This window comes from Eublepharis macularius, chromosome 1, assembly GCF_028583425.1.
Source record: "Eublepharis macularius isolate TG4126 chromosome 1, MPM_Emac_v1.0, whole genome shotgun sequence".
NCBI classification, from domain to species: Eukaryota; Metazoa; Chordata; class Lepidosauria; order Squamata; family Eublepharidae; genus Eublepharis; species Eublepharis macularius.
Window position 1 is genome coordinate 64,546,350 of NC_072790.1, and position 16,034 is coordinate 64,562,383.

Consider the following 16,034-nt stretch of genomic DNA (forward strand, 5'->3'; position numbering starts at 1 on the left):
AGTACTTGGTGGACTGGAAGGGGTATGGGCCGGAAGACCGCTCATGGGAGCCTGCCGTGAACATCCATGCCCCCCGTCTAGTCAGACAGTTCCATCAGGCCTATCCTCAGAAACCGGGGCTGCCCGGGCCGCAGAAGAGGGGGGGCCTTGGGAGGGGGGATGGTGTCATGGCCCAGTCTGAGAGTGAGGTCTCCTCTGGAGGAGAGGAGCCTCGTGTAGCCAGCCAGGACTCCTCTGGAGAAGAGGAGCCCTGTGTAGCCAGCCCTAGCCCTGATTCAGCAGAAGCCAGCAATCAGGAGCAACAGCTGCTGGCTGATCAGAGCTTACAGCCAGCAGCTGAGGCACCAGCACCCTCAAGCTCCAATACTACAGAGGAAGCTCAGCCAGGGACTTCTACAGGTGCAGCGCAGCCAAGAGCCTCCACCCCCCCAGGTTCACCCACGCCCAAGGAACGCCGCAGGCAGCGCCAGAGACTGGAACTGCAGGAGAGACGGCGCAGTGCTCGCCTCTTAAGCCAACGCCAGCTGCTGGAGAGTGATGATGAGTAGTGACAGGATAGAGCCCCAGCAGCTGGCTGAAAACCACGCCTGGCTATAAGAGCCAGTCTGGAGGAACTGCTGGGCGTGGAAGCAACGTGTCTACTGCTTGCAACCACTCCGTGTTTCGTGAACCTTGCCCGTGTCTGCTTTTGGACCTGACACTATCGGTGACTGACCTTGGACTGTGCCTGACCTTGCTTTTGGACTCTGGACTCACTCCTGGCTTTATCTCGTGCTCTGACCACCGGTTTGACTTGGCTTGTGCTCTTGGAACTCCCCTTTGACTTTGGCTTTAAGGTTTGGACTTGAACCACCCTGCTTGGGCTGGCCCAGCCCGTGACACTTGACCTGGTCATCCACTCCAGCCTTAATGCGCCCCACAGAGTTGTTGTACGGACAAACTGGAAGTTGTGTTGAGCTCCCTCAGATAAGAGGAGGGTAAAAATGTAAGATAATCAGCAGTATATGTGCCCATACATTGGGAAAAGAGAGATCACTGCAGATGGCAACTCAAACAATGGGTTCAGCGCAATCCTAAGCAGAATTACACCTTCTAAATCCATTGAAGTCTTCATAGCACAGTGGCATAACTCAGAACTCAGTCTAGAATCACTACACAAGTCTTAACAGGTGCAAAAAATGTTAAAATATAGTCTTCTTCATGCTCTGTCAAGTTCAACTATCTTTTCTCTCTTCTTATCAGTGCTCTACTTCTCTGCATTTCAACTTCTCTGCATTTCACAACAGGAATCTACACAGTCATCAGTAAAAGTGCAGTGGGACGAATGTGATTCTATGTATTGTCGAAGGCTTTCACGGCGGGAGAACGATGGTTGTTGTGGGTTTTCCGGGCTGTATTGCCGTGGTCTTGGCATTGTAGTTCCTGACGTTTTGCCAGCAGCTGTGGCTGGCATCTTCAGAGGTGTAGCACCAAAAGACAGAGATCTCTCAGTGTCACAGTGTGGAAAAGATGTTGGCAGGTCATTTATATCTACTCAGGAGGGGTGGGGTTGAGCTGAGTCATCCTGTAAGAGTTTCCCAGGGTGTGGAATGCTAATGGTGGGAGGCTTCACTGTATCCTGAGGAGGTTCTTTTGCATGTGGATTGGTGCTTGATGTGCTAATCTTCTCTGCAGGGCTATTGTCGGGTGTAGAGTATTTTGTTAGCCTGGTGTTTTTCAGAACTGGAAACCATGCTCTGTTCATTCTTAAGGTTTCTTCTTTCCTGTTGAAGTTTTGCTTATGCTTGTGAATTTCAATGGCTTCCCTGTGCAGTCTGACGAAGTAGTTGGAAGTGTTGTCCAGTATTTTGGTGTCCTGGAATAAGATACTGTGCTCTGTTTGAGTTAAGCTATGTTCAGCCACTGCTGATTTTTCAGGCTGTCCAAGTCTGCAGTGTCTTTCATGTTCTTTTATTCTTGTCTGGATGCTACGCTTTGTGGTCCCGATGTAAACTTGTCCACAGCTGCAGGGTATACGGTATACTCCTGCAGAGGTGAGGGGGTCTCTACTGTCTTTTGCTGATCGTAGCATCTGTTGTATTTTTCGGGTGGGTCTGAATACTGCTTGAAGGTTATGCTTTTTCATAAGCTTTCCCATCTGATCAGTAATTCCTTTGATATATGGCAAAAACACTTTTCCTGTAGGAGACTGTTTTTCCTTGGTTGTTTGATTCATCCTGGGTTTGATTGCTCTTCGGATTTCATTTCTAGAGTAGCCATTTGCCTGAAGTGTGTGGTTTAGATGGTTAATTTCTCGCGGTCTCGCAGGTATGTTAGTCCCAGTCTCATCATGGCGCTCTCCCAGTTCAAGTATAACATAACCTGACAGCTTCCACTAGTAGGGATGTTAGGAAGTCTGATTTGAGCCACTAGAGCAGGACTTTTGCACTAGAGTCTTTAGAACCCATTTTCCCCAAGATTACAGGCTAGGATACTGCACTCACATAAGCTCCATTTTATTTCTAGCTATGAAGTAGCTGTTTGATGATGTCTGTAACAGCAATTTACCATGAGGTTAGCTCTGTTGCCTTGTGTTATTTGTTCTTCATGAACAGTACCAGCAAATCTGTGGCTGAGTTGTAGTTTGGCCTGTATCTATCCACAAAAATGAAAAAGCAACAAACTTTTTCCATTGCACTAAAAAAGAAGTACAATCCTCCCCTTTTAATCCTGCTCTCCCTTGCTGTGTTTTAGCCTAGAAATAACGAGAGGAGGGTTTCCTCCCTGGGTAGTCTTAAGGGATGCTATGGCCTACATGATTGTCATAGAGTGTTTCTATTTCCCTTTCAAACATTATGGAATGAAAGTTAAATAGTGGAGTCCAGTTCAGGGTACGTTCTTTTCCTTTCAGCAGCTGAGGAAATCTTGGACTCACTAGAACTAAAATAAATTCTGCAAGACAGTTTTCTTGGATGATAGCCTGGGTTATGAGACAGAAACCAGAACTGCAATTCAATTGCACTGTGATTGCTTTCACCTCAACCTCACCTCTGTTCTACTCCGTGCTTCTTTGTTTTACCCAGGTATTTCCTTGGCATCTACATTGGATGGAATCTCCTGACTATATAAACCCCAGTAGGACACTCAGCTGTGACTCTTGAACAACTCCCTGGAGTAAAAGCTTATCTCGTTTTTCTTGGCCCTCCATCATGGCTTTGCTTGACCTCACCTTCACTCCGTCACAAGATGGGCAGTTTATACCATGCAGTAAATAAACAAACTAAATATCTACTGCAGATGCATGTATATGTGCCAGCTGTCACAGAACACACTTAAACTACAGTTATCTGTCTTGTCTCATCATTGTCTTTGGTCTGGATTTGTTATATGTTAACACACTACCCAGGCCAAGATCACTCTCTTCCTGCATGCCAGTACAACGGTTTTGGGGCGTGGGGTGCTTGAGACTGTTGTGCTTGCTTCTAGGCTGCACTTTGAATGGGTGTGGAAGTGGAAATGGCTCGAGGCTGCTTATGTCCCAGCATTACCCCCATCAGCCAGTGATCTGGTTCAAGAGAAGACTCTTGGCACACGCTTCATCCTTTTGGTACTCTTGACACCATAGCAGCATTAGCTTGTTTGGGGGACAGTGTAGTTAACAAGGGCACAGAAGATTTTATAAAGACCTCAAATGTGTAGGATTCATTAGAGTGTTTGTGGTGGAGCCACACACAGAGATTCATTGGAGTGTGTGTAGTGAACATATTTTTGTATTTTTAAATTGATTTGATCCGCTCTAGCCAGCTTGCGGGGAGAGCAGCCTACAAATTAAACAAACAAACAAACAAATAAAGTGCTCAAAAGATCCGCATATTCCTCCTGGGTGCTTGAATGGTACCACGATGTAGTCCTTTTGCCTATCTTGTTCCTTAACCAATGACTAACAACCATGATATATCTTATGCTTTTGTCTCCTTATAATTTGCTGTCACATTATCAGCCATCTTGAGTCTAAGGAGAGAGGGAGGAATACAGATGTTTTAACTAAATAAATATCTATGGAAAAGGAGGGGGGAATCAAGGAGCTGAGCCTTGCTGGAATTTTCTCAAGGAAAACTACAGACAGTCTGCTTTGAAGCAACTTCAGAAAGTTTCTGAAACAGCTCTGACCAAAGAGAAGACACAGTTCTCATTTTCTAAATTGCTGCATGCCACTGTGCTGAGAACACATCACAGAACTTCAGGCCTCAGCCCTCAAAGTGCTTGTAAATTCCAAACACCCCCAAACCAAAACACCGTATGTTGGGTCTTCTTACACTGTTTGACAAAATGAAGCTTTAACCATTATAGTCCAGATAAACATTTTCTGACCTATTTTTCACTAGGTTTATTTGCACAGTTTATTTATATATTTACAAGACACAGTTTGATTAGTTAACAAACACATCAGCTTTTAACAACGGCTCCATTGCTGTCAGAGCATGTACTGGATGGAACAAATGCTTGTCTAAAATAGAGAAAAAGCACCCTCTGTTGGGGCAAATGCAAAATGACTTGCTGATACGTCTCAAGATACCAATTCACATTTTAACATAGGGCAGGAGAAAGCTTTTTGTATGACATCACTAGAAAAAGACCACCAGGGAAGGACTGCAGTTAATTTATTGTGTATTAGTTGAACGTCATTGACAAGATTTTTTTGTATTCATGAGTCTGGCTGATGCTAAACCTCAGTAATCGAACTACAGTGCTGAACAAATTCTGTAACAATTTTAGAGTCTCATTCTAAGAGCCAATTTGCATGCTTATCTGGCTAGGGTGGGCAAGTGGTTGCATGCCCCTCCCCACTACCTGAGCCATACAGAGGCCCACACTTATACTAACAGAGCTTGAAATGCATTATTTTTCTTCCCTTTCTGGAGGGGAAAAAATCAGGTTGATTAGAATTCCACATGAAGTTTTCATATCATGTTTTTTTCAGAACCAAGTCAATTTGGAGAGGGCAGGAAGCTTGCTCTTCCACCCTTCAGATGGTCTGTCATCTAGGTACATGTGGAAATCTGCTCCGTGTTGCCACTCTTGCTGCAGTAGAAATCTTCAAAACACTAAAATCTTCTAGCTGCAGCAACTAGAGCCAAATTAAACATGATGGTAGGTGTTCCATGAACCTGCCTCTTAAAAAAAAATCAGCTAGAGAAACCTCAATTCTGATCAGGACCATGGTGTGAATAATAGAGGTGTATCTATCCTTTCCCCAGTGCTATTTCCTGACTACAATCAATCATAGACACTCTGGAGATGCTATTTGCCCAAAAAGGGAAAGCTTAACCTTGACTACCTTGACATGAATATGGAGGGGAGGGACCCTACTACTAGCTACTAATAAAACTCTACTAGCATTTAAAAAATCTTTATGATATTTTTCCATCCCATCAATTTCCTGCTGTTGCATCTAGTTTGTCCCTTAGTACAAAGCTACGTGGGGTGATGTTCTAAAAACCATCAGGTTGTTCCACTTCCTTGGGCTCTTCCTTCCTGTCCCTCTAAGCCTTGTTCATAACAGAGCTCTACCACACATGGTCTCTCCAAGAAGAAGCAGAAAAATAATAGCAACCAACTCAATAATCTATGAGTCCAAAAGAGGAGTAATAAATATCATGGAGTAATATCATTTTTTTCCTTTCGGGTCTAATTTTTTAGCAGTTCACCTCACAATGCTCTTCTTGTTAATTTCTATTCCATCCACTGTTCTATTCTAACCACTGTTATATAATTCAATACAATAACAATAGAGAAAGGACCCCCTTACCTTGAATACTTTCAGCTGTTGATTAATAGTCTCTGTTTCCATTCCAACAGGACCTTGGGACTCTTCATGTTCTTCTGCTTCTTCAAGCAGTTTGGAAAAATCCTGCAGTTTGCAGTAGAAGTTTTCAATGCGATGAATAGTCCCCTCCACTTGTTCCTCTCTAGCTCTTGCTCTGTCCAGCAACTTGTTGCATTGCTTATTTAAAGCCTCCAAGTCTCTCTTTATGCCAGCCACATCAGGAGAAGCTTCAGCTTCGCTTGCTAACATCGCTTTACAAGTCTTGTTTGCATTTTCATTACTGGCTATGAGGTCTTCCAATTTCTTCAGGAAAGTTTTGATTCCCTCTCGCTGGGACTGCAGTATAACAAGATCCCTACCCACAGAAGCCATGCTATCCAGCTCATCATCAAACTCTGCAAACTGAGAAAACATCTCTCGGATGGTATTTTGGAAATGACCAATTCCCTGAAGTTTTGTTTCCAAAAAGGAACATTGATCTTCAACCTGATTGCTGATAGAGCTGTAGTCTTCTTTTAATGCTTCTGCTTGCAGCAAGAGGTCAGAAACACCTGATGAATCGGAAGCCTCCACCACCAGTTCTTGGGCAAGCTTTACTGTCAGGTCCACTTGAGGCTTTAAGGTCTGAAGCGCCTTCTGCTGAGTTTGCATCGTTGTCAAGTGTTTGTTGCTGTAAGTCTGGGGTTTCAAAGTACCATGAGCTTCCAGCTGCTCTCTGGCATTCCTAAGCTGCTCTTTAACTTCCCTGGATGATTCTTGGAACTCTTTTAGTCTCTGAGATGTCTTTTCCAGGTCCTCTCTCTTAGCGTGTAATTGTTCGGTAACCATATCTACTTTCTGGATCAGCTGTGTCTTTTCCTCTTGAATAATGTCTTTGTCTGTTTCACAGGCACTGAGCAACATCGCCGCTGCATTGTTTAACAGCTCCACCAGTCCTTGGTGTTTGTCCAAGTCCTTCTGCCAGGTCTTCACCTGAGTGATGGTCTTCTCTAGTTCAATAGGGTCTATTCCTATTTTGATATTGGACAGGTTGCTTTGGCACTTTGTTAACCAGGGCTGCAGGTTCTCTACATGCTCTCTGTATCTGAGAGCTTTTTCCAGACAATCATTCAACTTGTCTTGATCGTCTTTAACTTGCCTATTCATTTCATCCCAGTTCCCTTTCAGCACATTCAGCTGGGACTGCAGCTCTGCCCTCTCGGTCCCTTGAGTCTTCTGGAGCAAGCTCTCACCTTCTGCAGTTATTTTTTCATAGGAACCAATCTGTTCAGACAAGGTCATCTTAAATGCTTTCTGATCATTAATTAATGACTGCAGAGACTCCAGATTGGTAGAGATGGGATGAAAACGACTCTGTTCCTCTTTCTTCTTGTCCAGCCAAGCCTGGAAATCCTTAGACATTTGTTGGAACTGATGAGAGCTAGCATATGTTGACTGAAGTTGCTCAATGTGATTGCCTGCAGAGCACCAAAAGAAAATGTTTTAAAAATCCATAGCTACAAACAACTGTTATTATTACAATGTTATCTCAGAAAAGTAAATCACATAGGTTTTAAGAAAATACAGTCAATTGGATACTGAGAAACGGTATCAAACACTGGGTTGCATCCTGTACCACTGTGAAAGGAGTGATTTTTGCCATTGTCCTGTTTTCATGGCAACCCCAAATCCCTGGAAATCCACTGCTAAGAGTTGGGGAACTTTTATGAACAACAGCGGATTTGTTATGGATTCTAGCTACAGCCTGAAGTGAGGATCTGCCGAATGCATCTCCCTACAATTTCTCAAGGATAGGTTTGCGTATTCTCAAAGATTCCCTCAAAATCCAGTGACAGAATGCAGAATCCAAAGAAAACAGCCAGTCCATTATGGCTGGAACCTTAAATGAGCCTAACACTCAGAACTATCGCTTACTAAGTTACTGGACAAAATGATGGATCTCCTAAACTACCTGCAGGGTGGGAACAGTAATATGGGTGAGAACAGGGTTACATGTACCTATCTTTCCTAAATTACTTTTGCAAACAAAGGAGCAACTGAAAAGAGAATTAACTTATAATGTGGGACTCAGCCCCTGATAAACACCTGTAAATTATTTTCATTCATCTCTCATTTGGCATCTCAAGGCTGGAAATGCAAGCCACTGGCAAAGGCTACAAAAAAGGAGTGCTTCCACTCTCATCCATACAACCGAGGCTCTGAGGATCCGGCATACAAGTTTTGAAGAAAATCAACTCTGGTATTCCCTGCCCCTGCCTTATGTTTATGGCTTTTCTTTGCCTCTTTCACTTGCACACCAACCTGCTTTTTGTTCCATCTCCTTAAAAGGCTTGATGACACCATCTAATTGCCTGGCAAGTTCTGCTTTCAAGTAATCTTCTGCCACCAGTACTGACAGTTCTTCACAAAGAGCCTGAGCAGCATTTATGTTTGGCATCTCCTGTTCTATTTCTTGTTTCACTTCTCTGGCAGTTTCCAGCTGGTGCTTCACAGCATCAGGGTCCGTACTTACAGCCAGGCTACTGCTGAGTTTATTATCCAGGGCACTAAGCTTCTCAGAGAGGTTTCTCAAACGGCTTTGGTATTCTGAGCTTTTGACAATGGCTTGGTCAATTCGCCCACATCGGTCACTCAGCTGTCCTGTTAAGCCATCCCATTTTTGTGCCACAGCTGCCATTTGCTGCCTCACAGTTTCATGGGAAGGTGGGTGGTCACCAGGTCTATTCAGAATTCCCTGCCCTGCCATAGTTAACTGTTCATACTGGGGTTTCCGTGTGTCAAACTCCTTGAGCAGAATCTGAGGAGAAAGTACATAGAAATTAATTGCAGGAAAGCTATTAAAAATTCCAAACTATAAACAAATTGTTTGCTAATTCAGATACTTACCAAACCAGAATTATAACTTACATTGTGGAAGAAAAGATGTGTTCTTCCATACAAATGTCACGTATGACAAGGTTATTAAAAAACTAATTAATCACTTCAATTTAATCAGTCACTAAAAGTGATGGTGACTTTGGTGTGAAGTAACCATCAAGGATCACATGTCACAGATACACCTTTCATAGCACCTGACATCTCCTCAAATGATATTTCACATTTAAAGCTGGTCATGTGCTTGACTTGCTGAACTGAGAGTGATGAATATGCAGGTGTAGACCTTACAGTCCAAATCTTATTTGCTAACTGACTTCTGACTTCTAAGGATAGGCATTATCTTGCCAAATGTGTAGTTGTAATCTCGTGTGTGCTGTAATAATGGGAATGAGGAGACAGGATGAGCATTTGCAGGGGAGGACTGGTGGGCAGGCAGGAGAATTGCTTAATTCTTCCCGTGCTTGCTGGTCCTCTGCTACACATTTCCTTCAAGACATTTTTCACCCAGCCAGGCTCACTTCTGGTTTCAGAGCTCAGCTGGAGGGGAGGAGGGTGAATAAAACCTGCCTGGGGTCAGGGGAGAACTTGCAGGCATGGAATGTAGCACCCTCCTACTTCCTGCAGATTCTCCTCTAGAAGTTCCTCAGAGCCACCTCAATATTTTTGGCAGTAAAATGTTTGCTTGGATGCAGCAGTATTTACACTGATGGAAGGAACTTTCATCAGCAGAGTGTGATTTTCTTGCCTCCCACCTTCAGCCGCACCCCCAAATTCCCTCTTGAAGTGCTGGTCCTAAGTAGCAAAGGAACCCCAGGAACAGCATCAGGGATAGTCAGAGGTCTGCCATGGGAAAAGGAAAATCAACAAGATCACATCCCTCTTCCATATGTGGAAATCCTCCGGTGGACTATCTTTACAGAGTAAAAGATAAATATTAATGTTTTATTTTACACAATGGTCTAAACTATTTAATTAAACTAGGAAACTAATAGAAATTAGGAATTACAACTTAGCTAGTTTTTGATCATTTCTTTGTTAACTCTGTGGAAATATTGTGATGATTTTTCCACCTCAGAGTTAGAAAAAAGTGTTTAAAATGTTTCGTTCTATATTACACAGACTCTGAAAGCCATAATCCACCACAAGTTAATGCTGAAACTTACCGAGATGAAGGGGATAAACTGTTGGATCATGGCCATTGTGTTCTTGATGCTTAAATTAAGAGGGAGCAAATTTTTTACAAATATTGTTTTCTGATTAATTTGTGTATTGCTTTTTAAAAAATTCGTATCCATTCATATTCAGTCTATTTGTGTGGTAATACGAGTAGCTTTGGTTAATATACACAGCAAACTGAGTATCTTTTTAATTACAACTTGTAAAACATTTTCATTTAAATGAACTGGAGTTACATAATAAATGTAGAATTCTACTGGAGAGAGATGGGGATGAAGCAGAACACTATAGCAGAATGGACTGCACCACTTCAGATGGCTAGTGTGAAAACCATTTTGAATGCTCCCCATGTGAAAAAACCCACAGAAATTAAAACCTAGCACATCAGGGAGAAAGGTTCTAGCTAAGCTCTTTATCTTCTCTGCTGGGAATTCTCTGTATGAGAATATTAAATATGTGATTCCCCACCACACAAAATGTCACAGTCAATTCCAGCAATGCAGAGTACTCCACTAGATTCTTCAGGCCTTTGCTACTCCTGTTCCTTTTCTTATTCCACATATTAGGTAACTGTAATCCTGCTATTCATCTGCTTTTGGATATGTAATACCTGCGGACACAACTAAGTTCGTCCCAAAAAACCCCAACACCCTTGTTTTAAAATGAGGATAAACTAAGAATTGTGCACATGGTTTTCTTTTCTACATTTGATTTATAACGGCAACATCCTACTTCAATCTTGTGCATATAACTGACCAGAATTGTGGGACTATAGCCTTGGGCTTGGATTCCACAGATGAATTCTGTGGATGGAAAGGGGGAGTGATTTTTGCCAGTTCCCCCCTCCTGCTGCAGACCTCCAACTCCACTCCTTCTGTTTCTGTGGTTCCATTTACCTCAGAGCAGCATTTGGGAGGCATTCTGGTCTGCATGGGAGGAAGGAAGTGAGAAACTCACATTCCATGGATGGAAATCCCTTCTGTCTTGGAAAATGTCTGATGGATCTGAGCCATTGCCCTCAAACAAGCTGAACAAGTTAACTATAGCTAAAAAATTCCATTACTCTCAACTTAAAAGTAAATTACAACTAACTTGAACTTGAGTTGTGCCATTATGTGTAATTAATTCCCCCTGAAATCAATGCATCTGAAACCCATATAATATGCTAAGGACTGGAGAGCTTAAAAAGTAATTTCATCAGAAAGCCAGTTTGGTGTAGTGGTTAAGAGCACTCTAATCTGGAGAACCAGGTTTGATTCCTCACTCCTCCACTTGAAGCCAGCTGGGTGACCTTGGGTCAGTCACGGCTTCTAGCTCTCTCAGTTCCACCCACCTCACAGGGTGTTTTGTTGTGGGGATGATAACAGCATACTTTGTAAACCGCTCTGAGTGGGTGTTAAGTCATCCTGAAGGGCAGTGTATAAATGAATGTTGTTGTTGTTATTATCATCATCATAGAAATGGGCACATGACAGTGCAGTTAAACAAACACATCAGGGACTGTTGTGCCCCTTGTGAGACAGAACCTGTACAATCCTTTTCAGAAAACTTTGATCATTCTTTGGTCCCAAGGTATTTGTTATACCAAAGAAAGCAATAATATACCTAGGGACCAAGAGAGCAGTAATTCTCAAAAGAAGAATCTAAATTAGCTTTTTTACTGATAAATTAACATAGCAAATGTCTGCTTACTGTGACCTGGCAGTACGCAGTACTGTGAGTAAAGGAAACCAAAGTACTATTTCTATAAAATAAATGCACAGGAGGATCTAATGCTCACCTGGACTTGCTGTTTTTGTGTGTTTAACATGTTTGGATCAATTGACAGTGGTCCAAGAACACTGACCATTAATTCCTTTTCCACCAACCACTGTTTCAGTTGAGATTCCGTGGTCTGAAACTGAGTCAGATAATTTGATGATTCTTCTAGTTTTTTCTGTCTATCAGTTGCTACCTGGCTGAGTTCTTTCCACTTGGAATCTATGACAAAAGAAAAATAGTACATTCTTAATGACACATTACATGCAGATAGGTCCACTATAAGATTACAGACCAAGCCTAAGCCAGCAGTCAGTTTGGTATGGCCTACAAACCACTAACACCTTCCCATCTGCTACTCACCCATGAGTCATTTGTTCTGAGCGGAGCAAAGTTTTTTTGTCGCCCACCCCCCAAGAAAAGATCTTGGTAAACTGGATGTAGTCTACAGGGAATATATTGCCTACTCTGCCATAAGGCATTCTAGATAACAATCCAAAACAGAGAGCTGCTTTAGACAAATTCACAGACTATGTGCAGCAAGAGAAAGGGATTAGATATCTCTCTCAACACACCAGGAACAGCAGTTTTGCCTCTGGAGCTAGCAGCAATCTATGCATGGATAGTTTGCAAAGTGTCTTAGAAAAATCCAGCATCTGTAGGCTAAATACAGTTATTAACCAATCTTAAATCCATAAAACAAACATAATAAAGAGTTCAATAGCACCTGTAAGACTAACCAACTTTACTGTAGCATAAGCTTTCGAGAGCTTCTGATGAAGCTGCAGGCATCTGATGAAGAGAGCTGTGGCTCTCGAAAGCTTATGCTACAATGAAGTTGGTTAGTCTTAAAGGTGCTACTGGACTCTTTACTATTTTGCTACTACAGACTAACATGGCTAACTCTTCTGGATCTAAAACAAACAAGTTATTCAGGGTTAGGCACTTTGGATTTTTCACATGTAGGTTCTATGCAAACTTGACACTGTATGTGGAGAGTGTGTACAGTGGGCATAGCACACAGTGCACGATCCTGATCAAACTTCATATACAGCTTCATCCAGACCAGATCAGTATTTTCAAATACTTAGTACAGAGAAGAGGAGTTACACAAGAAAGCCCTTATTCCATCCATTGGACTAAGTCCCACTTGAAATACAAGTTCATGAACAGTATTTATTGTGTGAAAAGGTTCCTCCATGCAGCTGTGGAAGGTTTTCCCATGCCACTGTGAACCCAGTTGATCAGGTGGTTTTTGAAGGCTTACCATAACCACATGAGGAGCTATTTTCTTACCACAAAATAAAATCTGCTTATACATGTAATTTCCCTTCTTCTGCACTAAGACACAGTCAATTCTGTATCAGATTTATACGCTCTTGGTGATTTCCTTAACCCTCTTACAGGGTTTCCTTCTTGTCATCTTTCAAGTACTACAGCTCTTGTTATATAAATGGCCACTACAGTCAATGATAGCTTTCAAGCTTGCATACTGTTCTGAGGCATAGTAACATGCAGAGGAACTAAAAAAATGTATTATGTACTCATTGTACAAAATGGTCATGTCTTGATTTTTGGCAAAAATATTAAAGAGGATGTTTTGAACAGTCAAACACCACTAAAAAAACCCCCACGGCTGACAGAAATGTAACGTGGCATTGAAAAGAGCATGAAGGAATTCCTACAGGACAGTACTACATGTCAGTTTTATCATATCAGTATCCTTGAATTGGCTTAATTACTTTAAAAAATTATTATGTACATCCAGGGCAGCAAGAGCAGTATTGTGAAGTTTTTTGAGGCAGTAATGCAGAACAGGGGAGCAGTCTAGTCCATTGTATTGTCGAAGGCTTTCACGGCCGGAGAACGATGGTTGTTGGGGGTTTTCCGGGCTGTATTGCCGTGGTCTTGGCATTGTAGTTCCTGACGTTTCGCCAGCAGCTGTGGCTGGCATCTTCAGAGGTGTAGCACCAAAAGACAGAGATCTCTCAGTGTCACAGTGTGGAAAAGATGTAGGTCATTTGTATCTACTCAGGAGGGGTGGGGTTGAGCTGAGTCATTCTGTAAGAGCTGAGTCATCCCGACACGCACAGAAAACTATGCAAGACTGAAGCACAGCCACCTAGACTATATGGACTCCCCAAAATACATAAAGATTCAGTCCCACTCCGACCCATTGTGAGTGCCATTGGTTCACCGACATATGAATTAGCTAGACATCTGGCAGATCTCCTGCAGGACCACATCGGGAAAACCTCGTCTTACATCAAAGATTCAGCAGATTTCATCAACAAAATCAGTTCTCTGAAACTCAATCCACAAGACATACTTGTCAGTTTTGATGTTGTATCCCTGTTTACCAAGGTTCCAGTAAAAGACACTATTGCACTGATTAATCAGATTTTCCCAGAGGATGTAACAGCCTTATTCCATCATTGTCTGACAACCAGTTACTTCCAATGGGACAATGAATTCTATGAACAGATGGATGGGGTGGCCATGGGGAGCCCACTCAGCCCAGTTATAGCAAACTTCTACATGGAACATTTTGAAAAAACAGCTCTAGAATCAGCACCCCACAAACCCAGTGTATGGTTCCGGTTTGTGGATGATACATTCATCATTTGGAGCCATGGGGAGGAAGAATTGAGGGAGTTTTTGAATCATCTCAACAACATCCACCTGAACATACAATTCACAATGGAGAAAGAAAGTGAGGGAAAACTCTCATTCCTGGATACCTTGGTCATCCGCAAAGCAAACTTTCAGTTAGGTCACAAGGTCTACAGGAAACCAACTCACACTGATCGGTACTTACACAAAAACTCCAATCACCACCCCCGACAGAAAAGAGGCATAATGAAAACATTAGTGGATCGTGCAAGACGGATATGTGAGCCGCGCTTTCTCAATGAGGAAATTAATCATCTAAACCACGCACTTCAGGCAAATGGCTACTCCAGAAATGAAATCCGAAGAGCAATCAAACCCAGGATGAATCAAACAACCAAGGAAAAACAGTCACCTACAGGAAAAGTGTTTTTGCCATATATCAAAGGAATTACTGATCAGATGGGAAAGCTTATGGAAAAGCATAACCTTCAAGCAGTATTCAGACCCACCCGAAAAATACAACAGATGCTACGATCAGCAAAAGACAGCAGAGACCCCCTCACCTCTGCAGGAGTATACCGTATACCCTGCAGCTGTGGACAAGTTTACATCGGGACCACAAAGCGTAGCATCCAGACAAGAATAAAAGAACATGAAAGACACTGCAGACTTGGACAGCCTGAAAAATCAGCAGTGGCTGAACATAGCCTAACTCAAACAGGGCACAGTATCTTATTCCAGGACACCAAAATACTGGACAACACTTCCAACTACTTTGTCAGACTGCACAGGGAAGCCATTGAAATTCACAAGCATAAGCAAAACTTCAACAGGAAAGAAGAAACCTTAAGAATGAACAGAGCATGGGCTCCAGTTCTGAAAAACACCAGGCCAACAAAACACTCCACACCCGACAATAGCCCTGCAGAGAAGATTAGCACATCAAGCACCAATCCATATGCAAAAGAACCTCCTCAGGTTACAGTGAAGCCTCCCGCCATTAGCATTCCACACCCTGGGAAACTCTTACAGAATGACTCAGCTCAACCCCACCCCTCCTGAGTAGATACAAATGACCTACATCTTTTCCACACTGTGACACTGAGAGATCTCTGTCTTTTGGTGCTACACCTCTGAAGATGCCAGCCACAGCTGCTGGCGAAACGTCAGGAACTACAATGCCAAGACCACGGCAATACAGCCCGGAAAACCCCCAACAACCAGTCTAGTCCATTCTCAGGCTGCTGAAATGACATTAAAATGGAGCCTTAAACTTTCTGGCAGAAAGTCAGGATATCAATAACATTTCAAAATAAATAAATAATGATGTGCAGGAAATGCGGCCCAAGCTGTAGCATAAATAAGAATGCACCAAAATAATAGCATGTATGGCAAGGCAGACAGTGTGGTAAAACAGAATAGGACTGCTAGGGGTAAAAGAGAAGCAAGATATCGCCATTAGGAGTAAATGAATCAAACATACTGATTCTGAGCCCAGTTTGATGCCAATGGCAAGCACAACATAATACCTATTTTATCTAACATCTGTTTCCATTTGGATGCCTCGGGTGAGTCTGGGTTCTTCTCCAGCAATTCTGTGACTCTGTCTTTGAGCTCCTGCAGTTTATTTTCATTCTGTTTCAACTCTGTTTCAAATAGCTACCAAGAAAGAACACATCAGGGCTTAAGAACACATGAAATAAGCACACTTGACAAGAGAGGTGCTTCATCAAGATGGCTTCTTTAAGGAAGCTAGCCAAATTCAGCTCCGATATAAATGATGTGCCCTGATAGGCATTTTTCT

The 16,034-nt window shown here is 42.6% G+C and overlaps 1 protein-coding gene across 1 annotated transcript in view; it reads right to left on the minus strand.

Moving 5' to 3' along the window:
* Positions 1-16,034, minus strand: part of DST (dystonin) — a 462,451-nt gene that overhangs the window by 102,892 nt on the left and 343,525 nt on the right. Inside the window, exons 52-55 of the mRNA XM_055002047.1 lie at positions 15,760-15,889; positions 11,640-11,839; positions 8,108-8,603; positions 5,789-7,263 (exon numbers count right to left, since the gene is read on the minus strand). Of these exons, the coding sequence (XP_054858022.1) occupies positions 5,789-7,263; positions 8,108-8,603; positions 11,640-11,839; positions 15,760-15,889 (2,301 nt within the window). The remainder of the gene's footprint in view (positions 1-5,788; positions 7,264-8,107; positions 8,604-11,639; positions 11,840-15,759; positions 15,890-16,034) is intronic.